We start from the raw sequence: 23250 nt of genomic DNA, 5'->3' as shown, positions 1-23250 counted from the left end.
ATCACTAATAAAAAATAAAATATTTAAAAATAAAAACAATGGGGAGGGGCAGGGGAGGAGAGGGTGTTGGAATGAATCTCTGTGCACCCGCATCCCGTGGGGAGTGGATTGCAGACACCGATCACGGGGAGGTGAGAGGCAGCCCTGTGTCAGCAGCCATACTGTATGCCATTAACCCCCCCCATAAAATGGTTAAAAAATAGAAACAATTAAAAATAAAAACACATGTAAACAAAATCTTTTCAAAAGACAGAGTTCCTACATTCACCAAGATTTCTGAGGTAAGAAAAAAAAAACAAAAGAGCAAAGACAAAGACAAACGTCTCACAAGCCAACTCAAGAAGAGGCGACCCTGAGAATACATAGAACTACTGAGCCTCAGATCATCAGAGAACAGCAGAAAATAGTCTTTAACGGAAAGACGGGCAATAAGTACAGCTGGAGATGTTAATAATCCTCTCAGCTATGTGCAGAATCAGTCAACACAGCTTCAGTCGGAGCTGCTGGGAGAAAAGGGTGAATGAGCTGCTGACACACACGACACCACGCTGGCTCTCCCGAGTCGCGAGCTAAGCGAAAGAAACCAGATACGAAAGACCACGCACCAGACAATCGGTACAGTTTCAGTGATCTGGCCTTTGAGAAAAGACACACTCATGGGGCATTAAAAAAAAAAAAAGAAAGAAAGAAAGAAAGAAAAGAAAAACTGGTATTTCCTAGGCTCTTGGGATAAGGAGATGGAGTTTGTTTAAAACGGGGCAGAGAAACATTGGAGATGGAGGAAATAAATGGCCCATTGTGATCCAAATCAAACTCCACTTACAACTGCATCAAACGCATCAAATACCTATGAATAACTCTTTTTTTAAATCTTTTTTTAATATTTATTTTATTTATTCCCTTTTGTTGCCCTTGTTGTTTTATTGTTGTAGTTATTATTGTTGTTGTCATTGTTGGATAGGACAGAGATAAATGGAGAGAGGAGGGGAAGACAGAGAGGGGGAGAGAAAGATAGACACCTGCAGACCTGCTTCACCGCCTGTGAAGCGACTCCCCTGCAGGTGGGGAGCCGGGGTTCGAACCGGGATCCTTATGCCGGTCCTTGTGCTTTGCGCCACCTGCGCTTAGCCCGCTGCACTACAGCCCGACTCCCTGAATAACTCTTTAAAAGACCTTCCATGGCACAAAGCACAAGGACCAGAGTAGGGATCCCGGTTCGAGCCCCCAGTTCCCCACCTGCAGGGGGAGTCACTTCACAGGCGGTGAAGCAGGTCTGCAAGTGTCTATCTTTCTCTCCCCCCTGTCTTCCCCTCCTCTCTCCATTTCTCTCTGTCCTATCCAACAACAAATGGCATCAACAACAACAATAATAACCACAACAAGGGCAATAAACAGAGAGAAAATGGCCTCCAGGAGCAGTGGATTTATGGTGCAGGCACTGAGCCCCAGCAATAACCCTGGAGGCAAAAAAAAAAAAAAAAGACCTTCTGACTAAAGCCTGAAAACCATTACTAACAAAAATGCAAAACAAAAACTAAAGGCACAAGCCACACTGCTGCACTGGAGACTCAATTGTTAGACAGAAGCCACTCTTCTCAAATGGTATTCTTATCCCAACCCCAATGAAGCAGGTTTTTTTGGTCTTTTGGTATAAACTTACAGATTTGCCCCAAAATGGACATGAAAGTGGAAAAAGCCTAGAAAAGCCAGGCAATCTTGACTAACCGTAATGCTGAAGGAACCACAGGGCAGCAGACAGAAAGTCCTACTGTGAGTCATCAAGATAGGGCACTACTGTCCAAGGATAAGAGAGTGAAGTGAAGTGACTCAATCAGGATGCTTGGCAACGCAGTGGCAGAGGAATGGCTGTTGAACCAACGATATTTCACCAACTGGCCAGTCACACAAAAGAAATAAACTCAGCCTCACCTCCTAATTCACAATGTATGTGAAAATCAACTGCAGATACATTTTAGGGAGAGATGTAAAAAAAAAAAAAATGGATTCACAGCATAGGAAAAGGGGACATTTAAAGAATTAAATGGATATCTCACCAAAAAAAAAAAAAAATAGCCAGATGGCCAGTAACCACAGAAAACAGCTGAACGCAATCAGCTACTAGGGAAATGCAAATTCAAAGTATCCTGGACGCCACCACGGGTCCACTGGAACTGCCACCAGAAGACTGGCACTGCAGCTGTGGACAAGAATATGGGAACTGGAGCTCGAGTCCCCTCCTGGTGAGAGTGTGTACGGAGATGGACTTCGGAATTCCATCTGTCAAAGCTGAACAGCTATAAAAATGCAGCAATTTGGGAGTCGGGCGGTAGCGCGGCGGGTTAGGCGCACATGGCACAAAGCACAAGGACCGGCGTAAGGATCCGGGTTCGAGCCTCCAGCTCCCCACCTGCAGGGAAGTCGCTTCACAAGTGGTGAAGCAGGTCTGCAGGTGTCTTTCTCTCCCCCTCTGTCTTCCTCTCCTCTCTCCATTTCTCTCTGTCCTATCCAACAACAACGACATCAATAACAACAATAACTATAACAACAATAAAAAAACAAGGGCAACAAAGGGGAAAATAAAGAAATACAAAAATTAAGCTGTACACCTAAGCATAGATGAATCTTATGTTACACAAAGAAAACAAGACTCAAGAGGATGCATAAGGTATTCAGTGTCTGATTTGTAGCGAGACCCCTTAGAAGCAAAAATAGGCAAATTGGGCAGAAGATGGTGAGAATGGAGGTGGCAGTGACTGAAAAAGGGGGAGGCAAGCCGAGCCAAGAGGCCTCTGGAAGGAGCGCATGCCCACACCGTGTCTAGTGCTGAGAATGTCTTTATCACGCGCTCCCCAGCTCTGGTTTACAACCCCCAAGTCACAGGAAACTGCTTTGTCCACACAACCGGGGTAACTCACTGCTGGCGGCTTTACCTGATTTGGGATGCAGAGCGTCGCACTGGGCATTGTACATGTGGACGTACTCCTGGTGCCTCTTAACCAGCTGCTGCTTACTCCCTTGAACGGATAATCCAAGCTGCTTCAGCTTTTTCTTTAAATCGCGGTCAGAGAGCAAGTTATAGACGGTTTTTGGCAGCGGCTTCCTTTTGTCAGAACTGGGGGGTGGGGACAAAGAGATCACGGGGGTGGGGGGTTAATACAAATCAGTAGCTGTTGTGCAGCTACTTCTCCTCTGTCTCAATCCAGGATAAGGTGGTCCAGTAAGAGAAGTATGAGAGAGAGAGAGAGAGAGGGAGAGAGAGACAGGAAGAGAGAGATTGAGAGAAAGATCAAATCTGCAAATAAAGCTGACAGGGTTGAACACAGTAGGTCTGGGACAATCACACAGAGAAACTTGGGGCTCATGGGAATCATAAAGAGGGCCTGTGGACTAAGCCATGAGGACGTCTCTGGACGCACACAGAGGCCCACGCACTCCCCCGCCTCTTATGCTTTCCTCATTCCCCTATGGCTTCAAGGTAAGCATCTCTGCAAAAGCCAGCTGTCTCCAATCATTAGAGAACCAACGTGCTTGAGTATTTAAAACCTGTGGATTTAAAAGTATGATCGTGGGGACCGGAAGACTGCACCCAGTGGAGTGCACACTGTAGCATGCAGGAGGACCCAGGTTCCAGCCCCTGGGAGCACCAGCGTGCAGAAGGCGTTCTAAGTGCAGCAGGGCTGCGGTGTTTCTCCTTCTCTCTAGCTCTTCCTTTCTACCACCTTCTGTCTGTTTCTCACCTTCTAGCTTAAATAAAAAATTAAATTAAATTTAAAAAACTTGCAGGGAATGGTTTGGAATCATGCAGATAGGGAGCCTGAGTGAAAGAAAAAGGTTATGTCATGTATAGTTTCAGAAGAAAGTTCTGATCCACATGCCAAACTGTCCCCTCAAAGCAATGATCCCTCAAAAGTGCTAGAGGGGCCGGGTGGTGGCGCACCTGGTTAAGTGCACATTACAGTGCGCAAGGACCCAGGTCTGAGCTCCCAGTCCCCACCTGCAGGGGGAAGGTTTTACAAGTGGTGAAGCAGTGCTGCAGGTGTCTCTTTCTTTCTCTCTCTCCCCCCCCCTCAATTTCTGGCTGTCTCTATCCAATAAATAAATAAAGATGAGAAAGAGAGAACGAAAGAGAGAACTAAAGGAAGGAAGGAAGGAAGGAAGGAAGGTAGGGGAAAGAAGGAGGAAGAAAGAAAAAGAAAGAAAGAAAGAAAGAAAGAAAGAAAGAAAGAAAGGAAGGGAGGAAGGAAATTTTTTTAAAAAAAAGTGATAGAAGAAACAAAAGACTTTTGGGGTAGTTAGCTTTGCCCAACTCATTACCAACAGTGGGAAAAAAAGAGTCAGAAAGGAAAAAGTCAGGCAGCGGCACACCTGATCAAGTGCACACGCTACAGTGTGCAAGGACCCAGGTTCAAACCCCTGGTCCCCACCTACAAGGGAAAGCAGTGAAGCAGAGCTGCCGGCGCCTCTTTGTCTCGCTCCGTTTCCTCCTCCCTCTCAACTTCTCTGTCTCTATCCAATGATAAATAAACAATAAAAAATAAAAGAGTCAGAAAGTACTCTTTTGGCATCATCATCATCATCAAAAAGTACAACAGAGAACAATACCAAAATAAGAAAGACAAAAAGACTGCCACCACCAAGATTGTGGTCTCTTCAACTTCCATTCATTCTGTTGGCAGACAGGTGAGGCATTCCAACAGGTGAATCAGCAGAAACACCACCGGCTGGCTCGCCACTCTACCTAGTTGACAGGCTCATAAACATTAAAGCTCTGATTTAAAATCTAGCAAAACCCCATTCAATGACTTTTTTCACTCCTTCCAGAACCAGTGAGTATTCCTGTCTATGGCCACACTACCCTGAACGGGCCTGACCCCATGCAGTAAGTGGGCATTTCCTTAGCAGAAAGACGTAGAATTCACACTACCAAAGGGTATCAATGACTTGAAGTGAGTTTCTCTGCATTCTGTCTGACTAGAGCTGGTCTCTGAGTACAAGTCTGGCTTAAGGCTGCAGCAATTAGAAGTTTAGGAAAATATGTGCTTTAGGAAGCCAATTCCACAACTACAGCGAGTGTTAAGAGGAACCTGACGCTAACAGATTTACCCAATAAACGGGGATTTGCTTATTAGCTGACGTGAAGCTGAGCACAGCCTCAGAGTGGCCCACCACCTGGAGAACTGAGTAAGAAGGGAGATTTTGTTTCAGTCATTTGGCCCCTCCTGATCCAGGCGGAGGACACCATGCCTTTCTTTAGGAGCCAACGCCACTCCGCGATACAGCCTGCCTTTCTCCCTCCCTCCCTCCCTCCCTCCCTCCACTTTTTTCTTTTATTTTCCTTTCTTTTTCTTTTTCTTTTTTTGCTTCAGGGTTCTTGCTGGCAGCCTTTTCCCCATTTTATTGGATAGGACACAGAGAAATTGAGAGAGGAAGGGAGGGACCGGGTGGTGGCACACCTGGTGGAGCACATAGGTTACAGTGCACAAGGACCTGGGTTCAAGCCCCCAGTCCCCACATGCAGGGGGAAAGCTTCCTAAGTGATGAAGCAGGGCTGCAAGTGTCTCTGTTTCTCTTCTTCTCTATCACCTGCTCCCCTCCCGATTCTGACTGTCTCTATCCAACAGATAACACACAGAAAGAAAAGAGAGCGAAAGAGAAATTGAGAGATAGGGAAGAGAGAAAGAGAGAACTGCAGACCTACCGCACCTCTCGTGAAGCGTCCCCCTGCAGGTGGAAAGTGGGGGCTCGAACCTGGGTCATTGCACGCACGGGTCCTTCTGCTTAGTACTTCGTGCACTTAACAGGATGCGCCACCACCCAGCACTCCCTCCCTTCCATGCCCTGTCAATAAAATCTGAAAGGCACAGATAGCTATTTAACTCTGGAAAGATTTGTAAACCCTCAATCAGTTATATTTTTCCTGAATGCTGCTCTTATAACTACAGCCTGTTAGATGCTACAAGACTGAGAGGGGACTTGGGCCAATGAAGCCTCAGTAGGGAGATCCTGTTCTCAGCAGCGATTCACTAAGCTTGGATCTACAGACTATGCCATCGAGTCTCATAGCATATGAAAGACAGGTCACAGGACGGCCACACCTAATTTACCCCGTTTACCCCAACAAGGCAAAAACCTAAAAATCCCAACTTCTCCTCGATGAAGTTACCCACTGGGAGGGCACCTCAGGCAGGGGAGAATGAAGACACTTGTGGGGGAACTGCGGGGTCTAGAGGTCCCAGGGGCCACCCAGCAGGGGTCAGGGAAGGCTGGGAGATGGCAGTGCTACCGCGTTGGCCTTAGCCTCTATGAAGCCGCCTATTCCCTAAGTCCACTGTTACTGGCCATTCAAATATTTAACAGTGCCCGGTGAGGTAGGGATAGAGGGGATGGGTCGGTGGGCACGTGGACTGAGGGAAAAGCGAGTGGGCGGGGGTCCGCAGCCCCTCAGGGGCAGCCGTGTTCTTCCCGTCTGCCAGGCCCCTCACCTGCGCAGGCTGCCCCTCTTCTCCTCCCGCGTCAGGCAGCTGTCCAGGTGCTTGTTGATGTGGTGCTCGAGAACGCCGACGCCGCACACCGGGCAGTCCACTGCATCACCAGGAGAAGAGACACCTGTGAGCTCCCGGAGATGCAAAGACGCGTCCTCCGGCGTCGCGAGCAATTACGACCAAAGACAGAGACCCAACCTTGACACGCAGGCGGAGTCAGAAGCCAGAAAGCCTGACACCCACGGGAAACAGAGGGGCATACGGCCACTGGAGGGGGGGCGGGCCACCATGTGGGGTTTGTAGTCAGAATCCCACCCAGGAGGGAGAGGTGGAGAAAGAGCCTGAAAATCCTTTTATTAGGAAGTGCGTGGTTAAACGCACACAGTAGTAAGCTCAAGGATCTGGGTTCAAGCCCCCAGCTCCCCACCTGCAGGGGAGAAGCTTCATAGGTGGTAAAGCAGGTATGCAGGTATCTGTCTGTCTCTCTCTCTCTCAGGTATGCAGGTATCTGTCTGTCTCTCTCTCTCTCAGGTATGCAGGTATCTGTCTGTCTCTCTCTCTCTCTCTCCCTCCTCTTCTCAATCTTTCTTTCCTATCCAATAAAATGGAAAAAATGGCCACCAGGAGCAGTGGATTTGTACTGCCGCCACCGAGCCTCAAAGATAACCCTGGAGGCAAAAAAAAAAAAAAAAAAAAGGGAGAAAGGGAGAAAAAGAAAGGAAAGAAGGAAGGAAAGAAGGGTCGGGAAATGGCGCAGCGGGTTAAGCGCACATGGCGCGAAGCACAAGGACCGACGTAAGGATTTGGGTTCAAGCCCCCGGCCCCCCACCTGCAAGGGAGTCGCTTCACAGGCGGTGAAGCAGGTCTGCAGGGGTCTGCCTTTCTCTCCCCCTCTGTCTTCCCCTCCTCTCTCCATTTCTCTCTGTCCTATCTAACAATGACAACATCAGTAACAACAATCATAACTACAACCATAAAACAACAAGGGCAACAAAAGGGAATACATAAATAAATATTTTTTAAAAAAGAAAAAGAAAACAAGTAAGAGAAAAAAAGAAAGCTAAATAAAGAAAGCTGTGAGGCCCGGGCGCTGACACACTGGGCTGAGTGCGCACAATACCAAGCGCAGGGACCGGCGTGAGGATCCCGGTTCGGGCTCCCACCCCCCCACCTGCAGGGGGTGCACGTCACAAGCGGCGAAGCAGGTCTGCTGGTGTCTCTCTTTCTCTCCCCTCTATCCCCGTCCTCTCTCAGTTTCTCTCTGTCCTGTCCAATAAAATGGAAAAAGTGGCCGCCAGGAGCAGTGGATTAGTAGTGCTGACACCAAGCTCAAGATAACCCTGGAGGCAAAAAAAAAAAAAAAAGGAAGGAAGGAAGGAAAGAAGGGAGGGAGGGAGGAAGGAAGGGCCAGAGCGCAGAAAGCAGTCATGGAGTCATCTCAGCTGGTGCAGCTCAGAGCTGGCATGTCTGGGGTTCTTGGCTCCAGGCCAGTGTGGTGCTCTGGAACCTCTCTCTCTCTCTCTCTCTCTCTCTCTCTCTCTCAAGCAAAGCATTTATTTTAGGTTCGTAACCAAGGCCGCTCGTGTCTGCCCCCAGGCAGTCAGCAGCTCAGTGAGGCTCCTGGCCAGGGCAGCTGGACTCCCTGCCCCGGGTCAACTGCTGCTTGCCCACCTTTGGCCACACACATTCTTTCACTTTCGTGGTGGTGGTGGTGGTGGTGGTGGTGGTGGTGGTGGTGGTGGTGGTGGTGGTGGTGGTGGTGGTGTGTGTGTGTGTGTGTGTGTGTGTGTGTGTACCATAGACATCTAGGCCTGAGTTCCGTCTACATGAGCACAAGTTGTGTGACTAGTTAAAAAACAAAAGGTCAAACAAGCTGATCCATCCTCCCCGAAATTAAGAAAACTGTATAAAATAGTAGAGAGATGGGCGCTGTGATGTGTCACGGGGCATTGCCAGCAACACAAGCTTAGCCAGAGGGAGGTTAGGGCCTGGAGAGGCTAGCAAAGGAAGCCAGGAGTCAGCAAACACCTTTTAGAGGACTAGGGTGTAAAGAGTTTTACTCCACTTCGCGGCCCAGATGTGAGTCACCCACAACCCCTCAGCTCTGCCTCTGCAGGGTGAAGGCATCTGGGGACAGGGCGGCTGTGGGCTGAAGACCTGCAGGGAGCTGGGGCTGGCCAGTCCTTGGGGACGGCCTCCGAATGCCACAGACACTGGCAGCGAGGGCAGGGATCTGACTGTCAAGGCCTTGTTAGGAAGAACATCGTGGAAGTGTTCAAGTAGAGACAGAGAGAGAAGGAGAGGGAGAGGGAGAGGGAGAGGGAGAGGGAGAGGGAGAGGGAGAGGGAGAGGGAGAGGGAGAGGGAGAGGGAGAGGGAGAGAGAGCGGGGGGACTTGGCAGCCTAGGACGGGGCTCCCTGGCAGAGCAGCACAACTTGCAAGCGAGATCACATTTGATCTATAATATCACATAGAATGGCTCTAGTCCCTCTCCATCTCCCTCTCTCTCAGGAATAAGTTAAAACTGGTAAGTAAGATAAAAAGAGTTCTTTAAGATAAAAGCAAAACTGACATGAAAAATTGGGCCTAAAAGCTATTGCCATCCTCAGTGTGTGAATTCATTCAAAGGGCTTCATTCTTTTTTTTTTATATTATTGTTGTAATTATTGTCGTTGATGTTGTCGTTGTTGGATAGGACAGAGAGAAATGGAGAGAGGAGGGGACGACAGAGAGGGGGAGAGAAAGACAGACACCTGCAGACCTGCTTCACCACCTGTGAAGCGGCTCCCCTGCAGATGGGGGGCCGGGGGCTCAAACTGGGCTCCTTACGCCGGTCCTTGCACTCTGCACCATGTGCGCTTTACCCACTGCGCTACCACCGGACTCCCCAAAGGGCTTCATTCTTACAGCCCAGACTCCTTTCCTCAGAGGGAAGAAAGGAGGACAAAGTTCTATCTGGATGCACTACCTGAACAAACCTCTAAGTCTGCTAAAGGAGACGGGAAGCCCGCCCTTTCTCAGTCCTGTCCCCTCCAAGCTGCTGTCTCCAAGCTCAGAGGGCTGCGTGGGAAGAGGAGACGGAGGACGTTAAGAGGTCACCTGCGTGAAGTGAGTGTCCTACCTTTGGTCACCTGTTTCAAGGTCGACGTGGAGGGTGTCTCGGGCCCAGGGGCGTCTGAGGAGCCTGGAGCTGCCGTCTCCACAGAAGCAGTAGCTCTGACCTTGGCAGGGGTGCTCGTCTCTTTCTGGGAGCCAAATGGATTTTCTTTCTCTTTCCCCAATGACTCTGACGTCGAGTCTCCAGTCTCCCTGATCAGGAAACTCTCCATTGACCTGTTTCCTGGCTTGGAAGGGTGTCTGGAGGCCACAGACATGTGCACTTTGGCCGCAAGGCTCTTTGAAGAGGAGGCGGAGGGAGATGTGGGCGGTGACTCGAAGGCGCACTGCAGCAGATGGTTCCTTGAAGGCAAGTGGTGGAGATCAAATGGTGGCCGGTAACTGACTGACTGGCAGGGCTGTTTCCCTGGTCAGCTCGTGCTGATGTGGCGCTTGGGACTTGCTCCATAAAGAGGACCGAGCCAAAGTGTTCCTTTAAAATCGAACACATGGCAATAGAGCTGTGTTTAAGAGCAACTCATCAGAGGGGCCAGGCAGTGCTGCACCTGGTTGAGCGCTCACATTGCAGTACGTGAGGACCCGGGTTCAGGCTCCTGGCCTTCACCTGCAGGGGGGAAGCTTCACAAGCAGGGAAGCAGGGCTGAAGGCCTCCTCCCACTCCAATTTCTCTGTCTCTATCCAATAATAAAGAAATAAGTAAAATTTTTAAGACTTCAGCCACCAGGTTCTGGATGCCATCAGGATGCTGGCCAGGCTTCCCTGGACTGAAGACCCCACCAATGTGTCCTGGAGCCCCGCTTCCCCAGAGACCCACCCTACAAGGGAAAGAGAGAGGCAGGCTGGAAGTATGGATCGACCAGTCAATGCCCATGTTCAGCGGGGAAGCAATTACAGAAGCCAGACCTTCCACCTTCTGCATCCCACGATGACCCTGGGTCCAGGATCCCAGAGGGCTAGAGAATGGGAAAGCTATTGGGGAGAGGCTGGGATACGGAGATTGGGTGGCAGGAATTGTGTGGAACTGTACCCCTCCTATCCTACGGTTTTGTTAATGTCTCCTTTCTTAAATAAAAAAAATTTTTTTTTTTTAATTTAAAACACAGAGCGGGGGAGACTTTCTCTCCAACCATAAATCACTTCCAAATCTGGACAAACCGTCTGGCAGGCACACTGTGAGCACTGAGCAGTCAGCAGAGGGCTGGAATCCCTGTGAGGAGGGAGACACGGGCCAATCCACCATTCCCTCAAGACCGGCCCCCGAAGTCTCTGGGACTTGCTGGAACAGGGACCAGTGGAGGGGACAGAAGTCATCATTCTGGAGGGCTGGATGCTGGGGGGAAGGGAGGCAACATAGAGAACCCCAAAGTCTGCTCACAAACTCTCACCAATCCTTGTCATCTCAGGACCACATAAAATGCAAGCACAGGGCCAGCAAGGCAGCCCACCTGGATAGTGCGTGGCTTTGCATGGGTGTGACCCCCACAGCCCTGGAGGAAGCTCCCTCCCACCTCCACCTGCCCCTCAGAGTGGTGATAAGACAAACAAACAGAGGCAAAAACCCAAGAGCTCAAGAAACAATCTAAATGTCTACCAACAAGGGAGGAGGGGGAAAGGCTCCTTACACGAGCACCCGTAACAGAGTGATTCGCTGGAAAGGTCAAGTATTTACCACAGTGATAGAGCCTGGGCTTGGGTTTCCCTGGCTGCCGGTCTACAGTCAATACGGTCACTCTGTCAGGAGGCTGCTTCACCAAGCAAGCGAGATAAAAAGAAAACGCGGAGGTTGGGCGGTAGCACAGTGGGTTAAGCGTACGTAGAGCAGTGGGTTAAGCGTACATGGCGCAAGGGCCAGTGTAAAGATCCCAGTTCGAGCCCCCAGCTCCCCACCTGCAGGGAGGGGGGGTCACTTTGCAAGTGGTGAAGCAGGTCTGCAGGTGTCTATCTTTCCTCCTCTCTTGTTTTCCCCTCCTCTCCATTTCTCTCTGTCCTATCCAACAACAACAACAGCATGACAATAACAATAGTAACTACAACAAGCACAACAAAATGGGAAAAATGGCCTCCAAGAGCAGTGGATTCATAGTGTAGGCACCGAGCCCCAGCGATAACCCTGGAGGCAAAAAAAAAAAAAAGGCCATCATTATTTGATATCGCAGCTTTATGGAGAGAGGTCATCTCACTGGGTATCACATATCACTGCCAGTCAGAATCAGAATGCTTTGACCCCTTTAAGTATGGCCCAAGACATGAAATAGCTGCGAGTTACATTTTTTCATGAATAATCATGAAGGAGTCTAAGAAGACTGGGGTCAGGTGAGTAGAGAGGCCGGAAACATCCCTGGCCAGCTAGGTAACAGTTCCGGGCGTCTTCCTTCCTTATTCTAGTTCTTCCATTTCTGTCCACATCTGACCTTTAAGGGTGAAAATAAAAACCTCTGACACAGACATCAAGTGAAAAGACAGAGCCACTTGGCGAAGCCTCTCTTCTGTGAGCACCTGGCTGTGTACAGAGAAGGCTGTACAAGGACAGGCTCGTCTCACAACAAAGCGAAACCCGACAACCCGACTAACGGAGCAGGCCATTTCCACCCTACCTGGGGGTCCACCCCCCCGGCTGACAGCCTGCCAGAGATAATTCTCCCATTTGCCGCTATTCAGAGCGCAAGTAATTGCTGTTGGGCTAATCTGTCTGGCTTCAGCGCCTGGCAATGAAAACAGCGGCAGGGAGCTGCGTGGTGGCAATGACGGAAATCAGGACCCATTCATCTTCTCTCGGGCTTGCGGGCCCGGACGGGTGACGGAGCAGAGAGCCGTGTCCTCCTGAGGTTACACTACATAGGGGAGAGGCAGAGGCAGAGGCAGAGGCAGAGACAAAGGCAGAGATAGAGGCAGAGACAGAGATAGAGGCAGAGACAGAGACACAGGCAGAGATAGAAACAGAGGCAGAGATAGAGACAGAGGCAGAGACAGAGAGAGGCAGAGATAGACAGAGGCAGAGACAGAGATAGAGGCAGAAGCAAAGATAGAGGCAGAGACAGAGGCAGACAGAGACAGAGATAGAGGCAGAGATAGAGGCAGAGACAGAGGCAGAGACAGAGATAGACAGGCAGAGACAAAGATAGAGGCAGAAGCAGAGATAGAGGCAGGGACAGAGGCAGAGGCAGAGACAGAGGCAGACAGAGATAGAAGCAGAGGCAGAGACAGAGGCAGACAGAGATAGAAGCAGAGGCAGAGACAGAGGCAGACAGAGACAGAGATAAAGGCAGAGATAGAAACAGAGGCAGAGACAGATAGAGGCAGACAGAGCTAGAGACAGGCACGGCAGAGACAGAGATAGAGGCAGAGATAGAGACAGGAGAGACAGAGATAGAGGCAGAGACAGAGCTAGAGACAGGCACAGGCAGAGATAGAGACAGAGATAGAGGCAGAGACAGAGAGGCAGAGACAGAGGCAGAGAGGAGCTATGAGAAAAACAGAGCTGGTGAGGCCATGTGGAACAATGGGTGAGCTGTTCTCCACAGGAGGGTCAAGGCCTCTGGGGCTGGATGACTCCTGACAAAGTGAGTGGAAGAGAGCAGAGGACAAACCGACGGGGGGGGGGGGGGGGGCTCGGGGAACACACGTGGGGAGCAGGGCTTCATCTGAGACAACAGCCAGCAGGGGCCGGAGAATCAGCATAGTTCACTTGGATCATGTGTTGTGTTGCCGTGTGTGGGGTCCAGGTTCAAGCCTGGCCCCTACCCCCACAGTAGTGATGGAAGCTTCAGAGCTGTAGTCTCTCTGACTCTCAAAGCTAATTGGGGGTGATGGGGGGGGCTGGATCAGCAGCAGAGGTAGGAGTTTAGATTTGGTCCCATTAAGTAAGAGTAACTTTAAGTAAATTCAAGTAGGAGTGGGCCAGGTAGTGGCACACCTGGTTACGTGCATAGTACCAAGCACAAGGACCCACACAAGGATCCAGGTTTGAGCTCCCCACTCCCCACCTGCAGGGGAGATATTTCACAAGTGGCAAAGCAGCTCTGCAGGTATCTGTCTCTCTGTCCCCCTCCCTCTCTCTTAACTTCTCTCTGTCCTTTCCAATAAAATGGAAAGGAAAAAAAAAAAAAGCAGTGGAGAGCCCCACTGACTGGAGGCAAAAAAAATGAATAAATAAATAAGGAGGAGAAGGAGAAGAAAAAGAAGAAATCCACACAGAGATGTAAAGGTGTGAGGTGACAAATGCTGAGGCTGTAAATGCAGGAGCCTCAAGCAGACGAGAAGGTGTCTGAAATCACGACACCGTGACTTCAAAATGAGCTGTGAATTCATACTTATGAATTCCAGAACCCATATTCAGAGGTCAACAGGATGGGTCACTTTTCCTTTAACTGACATCACTCGTGTGAATTTATATCACAGTAAGTAGGTATAAAAACATCTAACGACATTTATCACAGACATTCAGACATTTGGGGGAGAATTTATGGAGTTTTCAGAATCATCACAACTCGAGAGGGCGTCGGAACATCTTGTCCACTTGTGACCTTCCGACAACCTCACCTCTCCAGGAGACGGCCGAGACTCCCAAGTGAAAATGAGTCAGTGGGTAGACGGGGGCTGTCACAAACTCCACACGATCCCGTCCTGGGACTGTGGGTCAAGGACGGTCCCTGTGAATGCCTGCTCCCATCTGACATGTCAAGCGTCAGTCCGGAAGCATGTGGTGAAACCGGAAGAGGTAGAGTCCACCCCCCACCCCCTACCACAGTTCAGGTTCTTTCTGTGGGCAACGCAGAGTATCACAGGTAAAACAGACGCTGCCAACAGCAGGAGGGGCCAGGCGATGGCGCACCTGGATAAGCTCTCACATTACAGTGCACAAGGACCCGGGTTCAAGCCCCGAGTCCCCACCCACAGGGGATGCTTTTCACAAGTGGTAAGCAGGGCTGCAGGTGTCTCTCTCTATCTCCGTCTCTATCTCCCCCCCTCAATTTCTCTCTACCTCTGTCCAATAATAAAGAATATTTTTAAAGTAAAAATAAATAGATGACATCAGGAATTCTTCTTAGGTTCCGTTGTTCCAGGCACTAGGTTGGTTTCACATGTGAGGGAGAGGTCAGAGAGGTTTAATATCACGGCCAAGCAGATGTGCAGTGGCAGAGCACAGTGCTCTGGGTTCCTGAGGTTCTGCATTTATTCCCCACTAACATGTGAGCACGCCACACAGAGAGAGATGGGGGGGCCAGGTGGTGGCACACCCAGCTAGGCGCACATAGTGCTAAGTGCAAGGACCCGCACAAAGATCTGGGTTTGAGCCCCCGGCTCCCCACCGGCAGGGGGTGCGGGTCGCTTCATAAGCAGTGAAGTAGGTCTGCGGGTGTCTGTCTTTATCTCTCACGCTCTATCTCCCCTTTGTCTCTCAATTCCTCTGTCCTATCCAATAAAATAGGAAAAATGGCCTCCAGGATAAATAGATTTGTAGTGCAGGCACCAGGCCCCAGATTTATCCCTGGAGAAAATAAAGAAGAAAAGAAAAGAAGAGGAGAGGAGAGGAGGAGAGGAGAGGAGGAGAGGAGAGGAGAGGAGAGGAGAGGAGAGGAGAGGAGAGGAGAGGAGAGAGAGGAGAGGAGAGGAGAGAGAGGAGAGGAGAGGAGAGGAGAGGAGAGGAGAGGAGAGGAGAGGAGAGAAGAGGGAGGAGAGGAGAGAGAGGAGAGGAGAGGAGAGAGAGGAGAGGAGAGAGAGGAGAGGAGGAGAGGAGAGGAGAGGAGAGAGAGGAGAGGAGGAGAGGAGAGGAGGGGAGAGAGAGGAGAGGAGAGAGAGGAGAGGAGGAGAGGAGAGGAGAGGGAGGAGAGGAGAGAGAGGAGAGGAGAGGAGAGAGAGGAGAGGAGAGAGAGGAGAGGAGGAGAGGAGAGGAGAGGAGAGAGAGGAGAGGAGGAGAGGAGAGGAGGGGAGAGAGAGGAGAGGAGAGAGAGGAGAGGAGGAGAGGAGAGGAGGGGAGGGGAGGGGAGGGGAGGGAGAGGAGAGGAGAGGAGAGGAGAAGAGGAGAGAAGAGAGGAGAGAAAAGAAAAGAAAAGAAAAGAAAAGAAAAGAAAAGAAAAGAAAAGAGAAAAGAAAAGAAAAGAAAAGAAAAGAAAAGAAAAGAAAAGAAAAGAAAAACATGCACGGTGCAGTGGTATTTCTCTCTCTCTCTCTCAGTAACTCAGTGACGAAGCACATGCAGGGAGCTCTGGGTTCAGCCCCTGATACATTAAACAAAAAGGAAGAATTCAGTTAAGGAGACTGGTGCCTTGGTAGCCCTGCCTCTCCCCATAAAAACATGCAATAGAGACATTAAGCTGAGGGGACTCAGAAACAGGGCACGTGCACAAGGCTCTGGGTTCACTCCCCAGCTTCACTCTCACATAAAAGAAAATCCTACAGAAGCCAACAGGTAGCTCAGGGCACAGCACGAACAGGTCCAGCCTGAGTCACCCTGGGTCACTGGCAGGGGCAGCTTCATGAGCAGCAGAGTGGAGAGGTGCTGCAGTGTCTCTGTCCCCCTCTCCATCCCCCTCTGTCTCTCACCCTCTCTCTAAAGGGAGGGGAGGGGAGGGGAAGAAAGGCAGGGAGGGGAGGGGAAGAAAGAGAGGGAGAGAAAGAAAAGAAGCAGGGTAGAAGGAAGAGGGGGAGGAAGGGGATTTTCTCAAGTCAAGACTGATACTCCTCTTAGAAAAAACAGTATAATTAAATTGGTACAACACAATTTCTTGAGAACATTATTTTATATAAGACTGAGTCAAGAAAGAAAACATTTGTTCTTTGGAAATGAGAGTTGCAAAAGTCAAGAAGGAGATGTAGGACTTGTATGACAGACACATCTGAGAACCTCTGGAATTATTATTCAGTTTGGACTACTCGAGTCTTTTTAAAACTCATAGTGCCCATAAGTGGCAAAGACAAAACCGAAATTCACAAGACAATATCTTACATTGTAGTCACACAATTCAGCTTCCACCCTCATCAATCTTAAGCCAGATCTCAGACAAGTAATGAGACTGATAGATTTGAATTTTAGCCCTACTGATTTTGAAAAGAGATTACCATAGCATTTCAGACACATGTCCAAGGAATGTGGACCGGAAGGCAATTCCAAGAAGAATGACAATTACGAGAAGGCGGACAGACGACTGATCGGAACCATCTTCAATCCACAGAGAATACTTTCCACCTCCCCCCTCTACAATGAATAATTCAACAGTGTTTGCCTTCTGGGGGGCGGGGGAGGAGAACTCAATTAAGCCAAGGCCGCCTCCAAGCTCCCAACAGGTCTGTGAACTCAGACACTCCTCATTTCTCTTTAAAAGCTACAGTTCTTTCACTGGTGGGAAAGGAGCTTTGCTTTCAGCCATACTTGAAGAAAATAATATTAATAATAAGTCTTGAGAAACAAGTTTACTAACACAGACAAACTCAATCAAAGATGTCTTCCACTCTTTCTCTTACACTCCCAAGTGTCCACGGTGACGAACTTTTCAAATGCAGATGGCAGTAACGGGCAGTAAGTTAACAGGGAGATTCAGAAAACCTCAGGCTGTGATCTAGTGTATTCATGAGCCTGTCTGATTATCGTATTCTGTGCTCTCCTTATTCTAAGCCTGATTATTTTAGGATGCAAACCAATGTAAATGTGCAATTCTATGTGAAGAAATCTCTTTACATTTGTAGAAGAGAAGTAATACACTTCTAAGAATGCCCCAGGGGCCGGGTGGTGGCCCATCAGCTTAAGCACACACAGTACAAAGCAAAAGAATCCGCTCAAGGATCCATCCCTGTTCTAGCCGCCAGCTCCCCATCTGCCAAGGGGCACTTCACAGGTGGTGAAGCAAGTCTGCAGGTGTCTCTCTTTCTCTCTCCCACCCTATCCCCCCCCCCAATTTCCCTCTGTCCTATCCAATAAAATGGAAAGAGTGGCCACCAGAAGCAGTGGATTCGTAGTGCATGCACAGAGCCCCAGCAGTAACACTGGAGGCAAAAAATAAATAAATAAATAAATAAATAAATAAATACCCCAATGATGCTGGAACTCATGTACTTAAGCAAGTAGAACCCGTAGAGTAACTAAACATAGTATGTTCCTCACAAAAAATTCCCTCCTCACTGCATGTCTCAGGCCCCAGGTTCACATCTTAGCACCACTATTATACCAGAGCTGAGCAGAGCTCTGCAGATGCTACCCTGATCCCATACTGACTTCCCGGGACAGACAACCTCATCAAGGCGGCCCAGAACCTCCCCTCCCCAGAGCACTGCCCCACGAGGGAAAGACAGACTGGAGAATGGATCCACCTGCCAATGCCCATGTGGAGAAACAATTACAGAAGCCAAAAATCCTACCTTCTGCACCCCATGAAGAATGCTGGTCCATACTCCCAGTGGGTGAGAACTCTTAGGGGAAGATGACCAGAGGGCTTCAGTCTGAACTCCAACTCCATCAGGACCCAGAGAGAGGAGAGGAGAAAAGGAAGAGCACTCGGAAGTAGTAACAGGTGAGGTGTGACTTAAAATGGAAGATAATGAAGGCAGCATGTTAAGTGAGCTAAGTCAGAAACAGAAGGATGAATATGGGATGATCTCACCCATAAGCAGAAGTTGAAAAACAAGATCAGAAGGGAAAACATTAAGCAGAACTTGGACCAAAGTAAAAGACTTGGGGCGGGAGGGGGGGGGGGTGTCAGGTCCTGGAACATGATGGCAGAGGAGGACCTAAGAGAGGTTGTACTGTTATGTGGAAAACTGGGAAATGTTATGCATGTACAAACTATTATATTTACTGTCCACTGTAAACCATTAATCCCCCATAAAGAAATTAAAAAATAATATGGAAGGGAGGACCACTGAAAAAAAATAGGCAAATAGATAGATAGACAGATAGACAGATAGATAGACATAGTTATAAAAAAAAAATAGTCATCCAATATTTGTGACCTTGGGAGAACCACTGCAGTTTCCAATGGAGGGAATGGGAACACAGAACTCTGGTGGTAAGAATGGTGGGGAATTATACCCTGTTATTTTATAATTTTGTAAATGACTAATAAAGAAAAAAAGAAAACTATACCCATGTGTCAACAACTATCCTATTAAGCTGTAATTTCCCCTAATAAAATGGCAGAAGAAAGATATTTATAAAATTACTTTTAGGTGCTACTTGGTGAAATATAAAACTGTTTCCATCCCTGAGGGTGACCAGACTTCCTTTCACTGAAGACCATGGCCTTGGCAGTTAAGAAGATACACGTCTCAGCTTTCCAAAGTGCCAAGAACACTTCCTATGTGGCGTGCTGACGCATGCTGAGTATGTGGGTTAAAAGTTAGTGGATTAATATTTAAAACACACACACACACAAACACACACACGGGAGCAATCACGGTGGGAACCTGTGGCCTTGTCACCAGCTCTGCTCCCCGTTGGTGAGGGGACTGAGAGGTGCTGAGCCCCAGGACATTCAGCGTGCCAGCTCCGTTCTTCAATGAAAGGACCAGGAAAGCGGGCAATTCTCGGGCGAGGGTGGGCAGACACCAAAAGATAAATCTGGAGTCCCCTCCCAACACCCCTTGTTTCTCACAGTGGGAGGCTGTAGTGAGGCCGGGGAGGAAGCTGTTACCTACAGACTGGCCTTGTGTGATAAATGGCATCACCATGTCCCCCCTTCACCCCCCAAACGGGCAACCCTGCTTCACCCGACGCAGAGTAAAGGCAGGGCCACACAGGAAAGGCAAGAGCCTCACCAGTTAGGGGTTAGTCACAGTGCTAAGTCATACCGTGCACAGCTCACGCTCTTTACCAGCTCGTCTAGAATGCGGTTGTTTTTCAGGTCCGGCTCGGTGACTGTCTAGAAAAAGAAAACAGCAGATGGGAAAAGGTCAGGAATCATAATTAAGGCGCCAGACTCTTGTCTGTGAGGACGTGTGGCCCATCCTCCTGAGACTCTCTACCCCAGATCTCCCAGGAAGGCCTCGCCGAAAGGCGCTTTCATCTCAGGCCAACATGGGCCTTTATGCAGTGAGTCAGGGTCTCCAGACTGGCGGCAGATACAAGCCTCCAAAGCTCAGGGGGGCATGGCCCATGCTCTGCGCTGGGAGAGGTGAAGCCCAGGAGGAGTAAGAATCCCTCCTTAAGGGGGCCAGGCGGTCGCACCCTGGGTTAAGCACACACGGAGAGAAGCACAAGAGTCTGCGCGAGGATCTTAGTTCGAGCCCCCAGCTCCCCACCTGCAGGAGGGGTCACTTCACAGGCAGTGAAGCAGGTCTGCAGGTCTGTCTGTCTGTCTGTCTATCTACCTATCTATCTATATAACTACCTACCTACCTACCTACCTTCCCCTCCTCTCTCAATTTCTCTCTGTCCTATCAAAAAAAAAAAAAAATTGAAAAAATGGCCACAGGAGCATTGGATTCATAGTGCAGGCACAGAGCCCCATCAATAACCCTAGAGGCAAAGAAGAGAGAGAGAGAGAGAGAGAGCGAGAGAGAGAGGGGGGAAATCCCTCTTTAAGCTGCCAGTGTGAAGAGAGCAGGTCACCCTGCACTCCAGAGGCCCCAGGCCCAATCTCCAGTGCCACCAGCTAGTAACACATCTGGTGAACACGTCGGGCTTCACAGACGTGGACAGTGCCTGAGTTGCCCCGTCTCTCTCACAGACACTATTTATTTATTTGCATCATTCTAATGACTAGAAAGTGGCGCCTCATTTTGTTTCGTTCTGTTTTTTTAACAGAGACAAAGGGAGAGAGGGAGAGAGGGAGGGAGGGAGAGAAAGGAGCACCGGTGAGGCTTCCTTTCCTGCACTGCAGTGGGGGCTCGCCTCCAAGCCGGTCTGAGCATAAGGCAAAGCAGTGCACCACCCAGGTGAGCTAGCTGCCCACTTCACCAGTCCTTCTCAAAGCTTATTCTTTTTACTGTGTGTTTATTTAGTTTGGGTAGAGACAGAAGAGACTGAGAGGGAAGAGACAGAGGCACCTGCACCGGCGTTTCACTGCTAGTGAAGCCCCAGCCCCACAGGGCTTGGACCCAGGTCCTTGCCCATGTGATGTGTGTGCCCTACAGGGTGTACCAACATCCGGCCCCTCACAGGCACAATTTTAAAATGATTTTTCTTTTTAATGTCAGCTCTCAGTTTTCCCAAAAGTTTATCCTGAAAAGCAAGAGAGGTGCTGTTTGAAGTCCAAATAGCCGGAGAGGCATGCAGTATTTCCAATTTAAAAGCACTGAGAGTGGTTCTCAGGAGCGCAAGAGGAAGGTGATAAGGGGCTGTTCTGCATAAACCCTGCAGCCCGAGCTGCATGGCGGTGCCACCCTGAGCGACCACAGCTGGATGGTGGCACCAGGGCTCACGCACGGTTCGTACACAGCAGTCCGGAGAGTTCCATGGCCTTGCCAGGTGGGGCAAACCAACACCCACGCCTGCTTCCTTTCTGTCACACCTTTCTCTTCTTTCTTCTTTCTTCCAGTTTCTGTCCACTTTGCCGCTTAATCTACCTTTTCTCCTGCTTGAAGCACAGCAAATACTGGGCAATAGGCCTCCTGGTGCTCTCCCTGGGGATGCCTTGGGCACAAGCTGCTGGGCTGGGAAGGCTGGTTCAGCCCAGCGCCTGTCTGTCTTTACTTTGTGAAGAAATGCCAGGACCACTCACTTACAGAAGAATGACATAGCCATTAGGGTTTCTACCCACTGTGAGAGAGAATTTTTTAATGAGCTATATAGATGGGCAGTAGTAAGATCTAGAGAACTACATTTTGATCTCAAAGTATATTTTCCTTCGTGAAATACACTCAAGGTATCAGAAGTCTTCATGGGAAAGTGAGCAAAGCCCAGTGCTTCGCCTACATGCCATTAATGTGGCTGGCCGGCCACACTTCTCCCTTGACCTTTTGTGTACGAGGCAGGAGACACTCACTCACATCAGTCAATAAGGGAGAAAGGAACCGAGGCAAACTTACCACACAACATGTCGGACACTGTGTTTTATAGGACAGGAATTTTCTTATACAGAGAGAGCAGTCTGCAAAAAACAAACAAACAACAACAACAAACCTAAATGAGTGAAGTCACATCAGTTATATGGGAATCTGACTTTGTTTTGTTTTTTTTTCTACCAGAGCATTGCTCAGCCCTGGTTTATGGTGAGGGACGGGGGTATCGAACCTGGGACTTTGGAACCTCTTTGCAGAACTGTTCTGCTATCTACCCCCAGCCAGGAATCTGACTTCCAGCATAATCCTATGTAAGTGCCTGAATATTTCAGACCCTGGGAGCCCGACACACAGCTCTGCAGTCTGACGGCCGTCACCGTCATCACAGACACAGACCAGGACACTGTTTCGGCATGTGTTGTACCAGAGGTCGAACCCAGGGCCTTAGACATGCAAGTCTATTTTACCCACTGAGTCCCCACCCACACCCACCTAATACTTTTAAATAGAAAACATGAAGTTTGCAAACATGTTAAGAAATGCTCCGCGTCCAGTTAGCAGATAGTGCTTTCTACATCCTGACTCTAAACTGAACCTGCCATTATTTTGTGGTGAGCAGGAAGAGAAGACTATGGAAGGGAGAGGGAGTTGCTGAGAGTACTGGCTTGTCGGAACCTCATGGTTTTCAGCACACAAGATACATCACGACTCTCCAACAACCCCACAGGATGGCAACTATGGTACAGTTCAGTGTAACGACTCCTTATGATTTAAGCAGGATGCCAACATTCACTAAATCCCCCCACACCAGGCTAGGGCACAGCATAATGGTTCTACAATAAGTCTCTTGTGCCTGAGGCTCTAAAGTCCCAGGTTCAATCCCCCACACCACCAGAAGCTGAGCAATGCTCTAGTTGTGCTCCATCTATCTATCTATCTATCTATCTATCTATCTATCTATCTATCTCTGGTTGTGCCCCCCTCCTTTTCTCTCTGTAGCTCTCATTAAAACAAATAATATATATACATATATATATATATATATATATTTTTTTTTTTTTTTAATTCCCCATACAAAGTAAAATGATCTCTCAAAGAAAATAAAAACAGATGTGGCTTGGCTGGGGTGGTATCACAGAGGTTCTGCAAAAAACAACTTTCACACCTGAGGCACCAAAGATCTGAGGTTTAGTCCCCACCAGCCAAGTTTCTGGTGGTCTGGTGTGTGTGTGTGGGGGGGGGATAAAGTTATAACTAATGGACCTCAGTATTAGCTCAATGACTAACAACCAAACTAAAGTAACTGAAAGGGTTTCATCAAAAAGAATTTAGGGGCTGGGAGGTAGCTCACTCAGTAGAGCGTATGCTGACATTATAAAAGAGATACATATGGGGGCCGCGTGATGGCGCACCTGGTTGAGTGCACGTGTTACAGTGCACAAGGACCCAGGTTCAAGCCCCCAGTCCCCATCTGCAGGGGGAAAGCTTTGCAATTGGTGAAGCAGGGCTGCAGGTGTCTCTCTTTTCTCTTGATTTCTGGCTGTCTCTATCCAATAAATAAAGATAATTTTTAAAATTAGGAGAAAAAAAGAGAGATGCATATCATGCCGGGGAGATAGCATAATGGTTATGCAAACAACTTTAATGCCAGAGGTTCCAAAGTTCCAGGTTCAATCCCTGGCACCACCACAAGCCAGAGCTAAGCAGTGCTCTAAAAACA

General features: G+C 49.1%; 1 protein-coding gene across 3 annotated transcripts in view; it reads right to left on the bottom strand.

The window, feature by feature from the left end:
- RAD18 (RAD18 E3 ubiquitin protein ligase) overlaps positions 1–23250 on the bottom strand; it is a 75399-nt gene that overhangs the window by 42418 nt on the left and 9731 nt on the right. For 2 of the 3 annotated variants that reach the window (XM_007522261.3, XM_060180782.1), the window contains exons 3-7: positions 21558–21619; positions 19380–19450; positions 9604–9941; positions 6483–6582; positions 2931–3112 (exon numbers count right to left, since the gene is read on the bottom strand). In XM_007522261.3, the coding sequence (XP_007522323.1) occupies positions 2931–3112; positions 6483–6582; positions 9604–9941; positions 19380–19450; positions 21558–21619 (753 nt within the window). Of the gene's footprint in view, positions 1–2930; positions 3113–6482; positions 6583–9603; positions 9942–17951; positions 18103–19379; positions 19451–21557; positions 21620–23250 lie in introns of those variants that run through there. The other variant, XM_060180783.1, reaches the window with a different exon arrangement.

This window comes from Erinaceus europaeus, chromosome 21 (genome assembly GCF_950295315.1).
Source record: "Erinaceus europaeus chromosome 21, mEriEur2.1, whole genome shotgun sequence".
In the NCBI taxonomy this organism is placed as follows: domain Eukaryota; kingdom Metazoa; phylum Chordata; class Mammalia; order Eulipotyphla; family Erinaceidae; genus Erinaceus; species Erinaceus europaeus.
The sequence above is the reverse complement of the archived record's forward strand: the minus strand, read 5'-3'. Positions and strand labels throughout refer to the sequence as shown.